This window comes from Mchenga conophoros, linkage group LG19 (genome assembly GCF_057382185.1).
Source record: "Mchenga conophoros isolate Kocher_MC1m ecotype Shallow Benthic linkage group LG19, M_conophoros_male_GT1.1, whole genome shotgun sequence".
NCBI lineage: Eukaryota > Metazoa > Chordata > Actinopteri > Cichliformes > Cichlidae > Mchenga > Mchenga conophoros.
Genome location: NC_140544.1, coordinates 11,907,909 through 11,917,159, shown reverse-complemented (window position 1 = coordinate 11,917,159; position 9,251 = coordinate 11,907,909). Strand labels below are relative to the sequence as shown.

The following is a 9,251-nucleotide window of genomic DNA, read 5'->3' as shown; positions in this document are numbered from 1 at the left end:
AACTCATATTTTATTGTTTTTGCAACGTATTTCCTAAAGTTTACACAAGGTATTAGTTTTAGTTTCGGCAACGTATTTCCTAAAGTTTACACAAGGTATTAGTTTTAGTTTCGGCAACGTATTTCCTAAAGTTTACACAACATATTTTTTTTTGTTTTGCCAATCAATTTCCTAAAGTTTAGAAAAAGTATCTTTCATAGTTTTCATGAGGTGCTCCCTGTTGTACCAATGAATGTTTACACAGTTGATTTTCAAATAACTTTGTGTTCAAACACAACTGCACCACTGACAATGTTGACTTTTGAGATCAGCCATTTTTAACATACTGACAACATTCAGCCACAAATAAAGTCCTTCCAAAAACACAAAAAAAGTCAAATTTTTGTAACAAATGTTACTCATCCAATTTTAAAGGTGGTGTTGTCAGACAGAATATCAAACCTATCTTGATAGATAGTCACTAACAAACGGATTCAAAACATCAGATGGCAGGATGTGAACAACTTCTATCTGGTTTCCATACAGCAAACAACTTTCAAACAAATTTTTCCACCACTTGTCTTTTAATAGTAATCAACACTCCAATTTCCTGTGAAGTTCAGTATCGCGCCACATTTGTTATAAAACTAGTACAAATGTACCTAAAACCAGATTATAAAAATTGTTTAAAACAGCTCAAGTTAGAATAAAACCTTTCAACATTTTATAATAACATGTTATACATGAAATCTGCAATCAGTCATGCAAGCCACATTAAGTAAAGTTAGAACAGAAGACATTGATTCAGAACTTTCTGCACCTTACAGTTTTCTTAAAGACAGAAATGAACTTTTTTCAGAGCAACTTGCCACGAAACCCAAAAACTGTAAATCAAAACAAATTGCCATTCTGTTTTACACAAGTTGTATTTGAGTTGAACATGTTGTCAAATAGGTTAGACTTTGGTTAAGAGCTTGGTTTTGAAGCTTCTTATCCTCTGGGAACAGGTAGATGTCAACTCCATAAAAATGTGTTGCACAGCTTCAAATGTGTACTTGAGTTCTTTGGGAAACTCCATGTTGAGCCCATAAAGTAGGCCAAACAAGTAGGCAAAGGCAGTGGGAAGGTCTGGCAGATCATCAAGAATAATGTCCTCTTCCAAAACAATGGCAGTGTTGACCACTGTGGACTGCGAGTTGGGTCCCACGTAGTCCTCCAGAACAGTGAGGATGCCCACCGTAACACCTCGGGTTGCCCTCTCAACTGGATCTGTATCCTATGCAAAATAAAAAACAACAGTACATATAAGTCTCTGAAAACCAAAACTGAAGATTGAGTAGATTTGCATACTCACCAGACATGTTAAGAAGAGTTTGGTCTCGTCGTCGCGAACAAATATCGGTAACCCTTCCAAACTGATGGTTCGTCGATGCTGGACTATGTTTGAGACCTAAAACAAGGAAATCAAATAAGACTCAGTCTCATTTATAAACCTACCATTTTGTTTTTAAAACACATTAAGTGTTGTTGCTCAAAATACAGCCTTAAGAAATAAGATGTTGAAATGAGTTATTACAGATAATTGGTCATGTTTTTGTCAGATTTTTTTTATTTATTTATTTTTTAAGTAATTTTGATGTGCAACAAATGTAGCACACTTATTACAACATTTATAACAAAAAGTGCCATGAGTGGGATGAGAGTTGAACTGTCTGTCATGACCTGCAATCTGCCAAACACAGCGCTGCTTGTTAGCTTATAATCCCATTCAGGACACACTTTTTGAAAACTAACAATTTTTACATCAATTTAGTAAATATTTAATAAAGTATCTTTCGTTACAGTGGGAACTTCAGGTTCCTCATAAACCAGACACAAATACATTTTTATATATTACCTGTTCATCAAACTTCTGCAACAGGGAATCCATGTCATTGCGGAAAGCAGCTTTTCTAATTCGATACAGCTTAATCAGCCGAAGTGAGTAAGTGTCGAGGGCAGTCAAGAAGGTCCCCATGAGATCCTTGGTGGTAATGCGTGAGAATTCCGCACAAATCTACAAAGCAACAAAAAAAATATAGAAGAAAACTTTTAAAGGTACATTATATAAAAATCACATTGTTTTCAAATTTGGTTAAAAGAGCTTAATTTCAAAACATTTAGTCTCGGTTGATCTATTGGTCAGGCCTTGATTGGATTTTTTTTTTCCTTTAGTGGTAGTGGTGGTACAAATTATAACTGACGTATTAAAAAAAACAAAAAAAAAAAACCCAAGAAAAATCTGATCGGCAGATCTTACAGTAAGTCTATAGAATACCTAATCAAATGTTGATAAGACAAAATAATGGTTTCAATTGTTACAGGATTCATTGCAGAAAAGAAATAAATCAATAAATTGTATTTTAAATTCATTGAAAAAATTCCATTAATTTTATAGTTATGTAGGAATGAAGTAAGAATAACATCCTGTGGTCAAATTTGTATACTTTCATAACACGTAAGTGACTTTCTCAATCCTGTTCTGTGAGTTTCATGGCTGTTGCCTGCTAAGGGTCAGCACCAAAAGATTCTAGATGCCCAGTGAAGACACGTCATTGCGGCGACCGTGGTTCAGGGGGTTGGGAAGCTCATCTGTAACCGGAAGGATGCTGGTTCTATCCCCAGCTCTCTCTGTCCTGGTCGTTGTGTCCTTGGGCAAGACCCTTTACCCTACCGCTTACTGGTGTTGGCCAGAGGCGCGATATGGCAGCGTCACTTCTGTCAGTCTACCCCAGGGCAGCTGTGGCTACAACTGTGGTTTCCCTGCACCGATGTGTGAATGTGAGAGTGAGTGAGTAGTGGAATTGTAAAGCGCTTTGGGTGCCCAGAGAAGAGCGAAATAAAAGCAATCCGTTATTATACACAGCAAGTTGACAAGTAAATAGATTTCACTTCAATAGTTGTTGGTAATACCAAAATTAGCTTCATATTTTTAGAGCCAAGTATTTTTTTTATATTTTACCACTAGCATTGTTAGCTCATCGCGAGCCTTCAACCTTTTCTACAAGATATTGGAGTGATACAAACAGATGCTTTTAAAGGTCCTATATCATGTAAAATCAACTTTTTGGAGCTTTTAAACACATTTTAATGTTATTTCCTTAGATTAAAAACCCTCCAGAGTGGTTTTTGGCTTAATTCAGGCATTTCTTAGTTGTCTCAGTGAATCCTTTCCCCATAACCTTGGCTCAGCTCTCTCTTGCAAAACGACTGACTCGTAACATTGGGATTAAAATTTCTTTCTAACAACTCCAAATGCCTTGAAATTTTTCTGGGTGAATAAATGAACGTTTTCCATTTTAGAAATAAGACCACACTGGGGAAAAAGGGAAGAAGAAAAAAAAAAACGGAAGTTTTCCTTTAAATATTTAAGAGATTATCTTACCTGTTCTTTCAAGAAGAGAGCTGGCCATCTGAGCTGCATTTCCTTGACCAAGGGCTGCATCTCCACAACTTCTTTCCTCCTGAGAGAGAATGTGATGTCCATCTTTTGGGTGATGAGTACCATGTTCTTATCCCTCTTCTTCATTTCATCTTCCAAAATGCATCTTTCATTTTCAAGAGACTCATCATTGTAGTTTTCTGGGCCATCAGGGATAAAGTTGACTTCACCTCGCTTTGGTTTCTTTAAGGAAAATCTATTTGAGCCACTGTCATCTTCTTCCCCTCTTCTTTTTCGATTGACTGCAACTTCACTACATCCAGCTTTACTTAGCTTGGAACGGTAGTTGCCAAGCTTGAACTTAATGCTTGTTGCCCAACCATCATATCCTGTGCCATTGCCAGGCTCTTTGAGGCAGGGATGTTTGGAAACTAGCTCCTGTGCAACAGATGTTATTTCATTCTTGTCAGGGTACGCTTTGATTGCAAACATTTCTTGTGCCAACTTGTCTAGAATTTCCATCTTGATGTCTCTTGTTACACTTAAATTTGCCCCTGCTTTCTCATATACCTCATTGCCCTTGCGAAGTTTTAACGCTACATCATAGGAAAAGGTTGGGATAGGAAATGGATTTGGCCACTGTGAAGTGCTACGCATGTAGGTCTTTGTGGATGAGGATGGGCTGAAAGAAGATGCTGAACTCACACTGGCTGTATCAATAGATGAGATAGCGCTATGATCAGATGGAGTCTGTGGTGGCGAGGCTGATGCATTTTCCTCCCAAATGAGGTGCAACACTGCCCGTCCAGCAGGTAGCTCATTAATATCCATCAGGTTGCAAAGTGCGTTCCCAAAATCTGGGTCTTCATATTGTATTGCAAAGTCACCTTCAAGTCCAAGCTTTGCTTGTAGTTCATCTTGAAGCTGCTTCACAGATTCTGGAACAGTGGACAGTTGGATTTTTCTGATAAGTTTTGGACTGACGTGGACTCGCAGTAACAGGGCCTGTGAAGACAAACCAAAAAAAAAGGGCGCAATTCTAAATAATTGACAAATTCAAAGTAATCAACTGAAAACTATTTATGAATAATACATACCATCACTTTCAATGCAGGAGGCACGTAACAGGTGTCACCATCAGTTGTCCATCTACGCAGTATTCAGCTAAAGGGTGGTAATCATTCAAATCTTCTGGGTCAAGTATTTCCAGATCTTTGTAGCTGCTGTCAAGCCGATATGATCTGTAGTGTTCCATAAACCAAGAGGAGAGCTTTGTAGCAACAAATGACACTTTCCCAGAGTCTACCAAAATGTTCAGTATCTTGTAGAATTCAGGTAGTCCACTCAGTTGTCCTGATGAAATGATCATGCCTTTAACATACTGGGTCCCATACAGATAAACACATTTAGCAAATGACACAGCTTTTACCTGTGGATATTTCAGTTTCAAGCACTTCTGAAGATTTTCATTCAAGAAACAGATGTCAACTGTGTCAATATTATCAACCTGCAGACTTGGTTTAAAAAGACTGTGACCATCTAACAAGTATGCCATCATTTGTTGATGCTTTGAAGAAAGTGTTAGTAGTATATTCTTAAAACATTGGACATCATGCACAGTTTTCTTGAAAAAGTTGTGCTTAGATTCAAATCGAATAGTCCACAAATCAACTAAGGGACCAAAACAACGCACAAGATGACTATAATGTTCAATATAGTGGTGTTTTGGCTTCAAATTAAAATCAGGAAAAGTCTCTATCAGTAATCGTCGATGATCCAATATTTTGGTGTCCAAGTATGACAATATTTCTTCTGATAGAGTTGTCGAGACAACAATTTCAACAAGCTCCTTAAGGTCCATCAATACTTCCCATGATGGCTCATGTTCTGGTATACGGGTCCCAATGATAAAAGGCAGCAAACGCAAAAGTGTCCAGTTTTCATGTCCATTGCCACTCACTCTTCCTGTTCCAAAACTGGCTTTTGTAATTTGTTGTGGCTTGTTGAGATTATCAGAGAATTTATATGGAAATGATTTTATACGTTTGTTTAATCCTTCAAATGTAATAAAACCCTTTCTGATTAAATCTTGAAGACACAAACACAATTCCACAGGGACAACACCTTCAAAGAAATCATGTAATATATCTGGAGGAAATCCAGTGACTGGATGAAAATAGGACAACGCACTTAAGGCACAGGAACCTTTGACACCACACACACTTTGTCTTTGACCATCCTCAAGCTCTTCTAGAAAAATGTTATGCTGTTCCACAGTTCTTAATGGAAATTCTGTAGGATCAAGAGCTGCAATCTGATGTTTATCAATACTACAAAATCGACAAAATTTGTCGACATTAAAGGACTCCAAAAAGCCTGCAAGGCTGTGAGCCCCAAGGTTATCTGCACAGACACAAAATACAGTTCCCTTTAAAAAACTATTTAAAGATTCAACATACACCCCTGTGCTTTCAAGACATTTTAAATCCTCAATGAGTGGATAAAGAAAAGCATCATACCCAAACTGTTTAACGTCTACACTTTTACCAAGAAGAGCAAGCTGTATTGAGTGTAATGTAGAACGAAACCTTGCAGATAAGTTGAGTACAACCCAATAGACAGCAGTTATTTTATGAATTTTTCGAGATGTTCCTAAAGGGTTGCATATTTCAAAGTCGTCAATATACAAAGCTAAACTAATGCAAGTATCTTGCAATCCTAAAAGCTTGTTGTTTTTGAAATACTGCCCATCTCTAAATGATCTGTAACCTTCACTAATTTCTTTATCAAATGCTAACTTTTCAAAGAAACTTTTCTCTTTCAATAAGTTCTCCAAGACCTGGTTTACTGAGACATAAACAAATGTATTTCTAGTTCTCGCTTTGTAGATGTACTCTGTAGGCTCAATTACATGAAAATTATTCTTGAAATAAATATTTCTCTTGTAATCAGTAGATAATGCACCTTTTGGTTCTGTTGAGATAATTAATGGGTTGGTTTTGAAAAGTGCATCATTTATATTTTTAATTACATCATCATCTGCCTCAATGTTCTGTTCAGCAAGCACCTGTTTGATTCTTTGAAATGAATGAACCTGAGAAAATTTTAAAATGTCACTAATTTCCTCAATAATTCTCTGCAAAGCACTTTTAGAAACATGTAACAATGTTTGCATGCATAGAAAAAGTCTAGCTATTTTATGTTCAAGACATTGGTAATCTACAAACTCATTGTCCTCTTTATCACTTGATGCTACACCTGAACCACTTGGTAATGTCTCTGGCTCCTGAGAGGTATTTAAGGATTTATCAGGGGAGCTACTTTCACTAGGACATGCATTTGCATGAGAAATCAGTCTAATACAGTTTTTTATATCTTTTGAGTTTTTGTGCTTTCTGCTTGTGTGTGACGTAAAGGTTGTTAAATTGTTGGTAGCATAGTCACATTTTTGGAAAGGACAGGATACAGTCTGATTTTTTTTTAAGTGCCTTAAAATATGTGAAATAAATGTATGCTGTGAGCAGTTTTCCTTAAATTCACAAAAATCACAAAAAAATGTTGAGATCTCCTGCCTTTTCTTAGCCCTGTTGTGTGATCTGCTGAGGTGAGACTTCAATGCCCCTCGTGTCCTGAACGAACAGACGCAGTCACTGTAAACACAGGGCAAATGAAATCCTCTTCTATGTCGTAGCTGGTGATGTCTTAAGAGTACTTCTTGGCTTGAACAGACAAAAGAGCAGAACTGGCACTGCATACAAAAGCTATAATGAGAAGAGAGGAGAGGACAGTGTCAACAATTCAAAAGAAACCTGAATTAATCTCAAATTACCAAAGTTACATTACCTGATAATGTGTTTGGGGCGGGGGGCAGGCACTCCTGTTCTGATTCCTCTCCTTACCAACTCCTCATCAGTCCCTCATAAATCAGGACAAGCAGTGGTCTGGAGTTGGCTTTTAATTCTCTAAATAAATAAAAATAGCAATTAGTTTTAAAATAAAATACCAGCTTCCTGACATTACTTAAGAATTTTTTTCTCCTGTCCTAATTTTTTTGGCTCACTAAAGTGAGCTGATTCTGCCTTGTAAAATGCCATGTGAAACACAGTAAAACAAATAATTTACAAAACATACATTACATCAAATGTTTAATTTATTTAATTTATTATTAACAAATTGTATTCTACATGGAATGCACCAACAGTATACTGGGATGTATTATGTAAGCCAAGGATAATTTTGTGTGATTGGTTTTACAACTTAGAATGACAAACATTGGATTGAGAGTATGAGTGGGATAAAACTCCTGAAGCATCTGTTTAAATTATCAGTGCATTTATTAATGGTGCTCCATAAATAAACCAAAACAATGTTGTTTTGTGCATAACAAAAAGCTCACAATTGTGCAGTCAAAATGTAAAATAAAAGATGCTGAGCATAATAACAAAGACAGATTTTGCAGCTGCTCTGTTTCCAAGTTCTACTGCGCAACTGACAGCCTGGAGTTTGAAATCCTCTTTGTAACCGTGTCTCTTACAGGCGCCATTTATGGTCCTTACACGCATAATATGGTAATATTACGTTGAAGCAGAGTACGTATCACTCTGCGAGGCTCCTCGGTAGCCGTAATGCTCCAACAATCCATCAAGCAGTGCAGCTTCATAGCTTACCAAAGTCGTACAAAAACATTTGACATATTTTTTTAAGCTGTGTACCACATAAAATTGGTTCGAGGTCAGTAAGCACAACCAGAATTCATACATAAGGCAGACTGTCGATTTTTGAGATGAAAGGATTTTAGGCCGTGCGTCAACGCGTTAGCCCGGTTAGCTCACTAACGCCACCCAGCCCCACGCACGGGGTGATCCGCGGTAACTAGTTAACGGAGATTTGCCCCGTTAATGCAGTTATGGCATTAACTTTACGCTGACAGTACTAAAATAGTAATCTTCAAATGTTTTCTTTTTACCGACCAGCTCCTCTTTGATAGCTGCCGTGTCCATCTTGTCGTTGCCTGCAGGTGAAGCGATGGGGGAGGGGGAGTTGTGTTCAGTGAAGGAGAGAGGCGGAGTAACACAGCGTAGAGACAAAAGTGGACGAAAGAGAGGCAAACTTGCGGCTCCACGAGTATAATGATAATGTAGACTATATCGATATAAACTATATTGTCACATCTCATATTTCATTTAGTTCATTTAGTGGAGCTCGCTGGCCATGAGGACTCCACCACCCCGTTCACACAGAAACTAAAGCACACATTTTATTGGCTAGATGTGATTCGAACAAATTAAACGACATGGCAGCAGGCGCCCCCGAACTTTATTTTATTTTATTTAAATAGCGGTGGGGGGTTGCTGCCGTTGGTCATGAGTGAGCCAGCCTATTTTGTTTCGTTCGGTGGTATGGCGGCCACAGACTGCACTTCATGAAATAGGCATAGGGGGTGTCGCGGAGGCTTGTCAGATATGAGCGCGCCTCTTTAGTAGCGAAGTTTGTCGGATTTTCATTGTTTTGTGACATGGCACGTAGTTTGTGACATGGAATCTTAAATGATATAGTAAACACATACCCATAAGCCACAAGGCTTCTTAGCCAAGAAAGTAATGCTATGCTAAGTTTCGGAAAAATACGAAGAACTTCAGTTGTGATATTTCTAACAGACAAATTGAGATTGTTCAAACATATACTGTCTGATATAATAAAAGAAACATTACTTGCCTTTAGAAACTTGAGATGAACGATCTAGCCTCACGTTCTCATTAAGGCAGACGGGCAGGTGGCTTTCAGTCCTTGCAAAAGCGCAAAGTAGACCCCGTAGCATCCAAAAATATGAGATGCGCATGCGTACTCAGGC

The 9,251-nt window shown here is 37.8% G+C and overlaps 1 protein-coding gene across 1 annotated transcript; it reads right to left on the bottom strand.

The window, feature by feature from the left end:
• Positions 1 to 8,748, bottom strand: LOC146551817 (uncharacterized). Its single transcript, XM_085257740.1, has 7 exons — positions 8,371 to 8,748; positions 7,244 to 7,362; positions 4,498 to 7,161; positions 3,404 to 4,405; positions 1,877 to 2,035; positions 1,334 to 1,429; positions 1 to 1,255 (listed from the first exon to the last, which is right to left on the bottom strand). Exons 3-7 carry the CDS (start codon positions 4,498 to 4,500, stop codon positions 935 to 937), a joined length of 1,581 nt encoding a protein of 526 aa, XP_085113866.1. The 5' UTR covers positions 4,501 to 7,161; positions 7,244 to 7,362; positions 8,371 to 8,748; the 3' UTR covers positions 1 to 934.
• Positions 8,749 to 9,251: the final 503 nt, after the last annotated feature.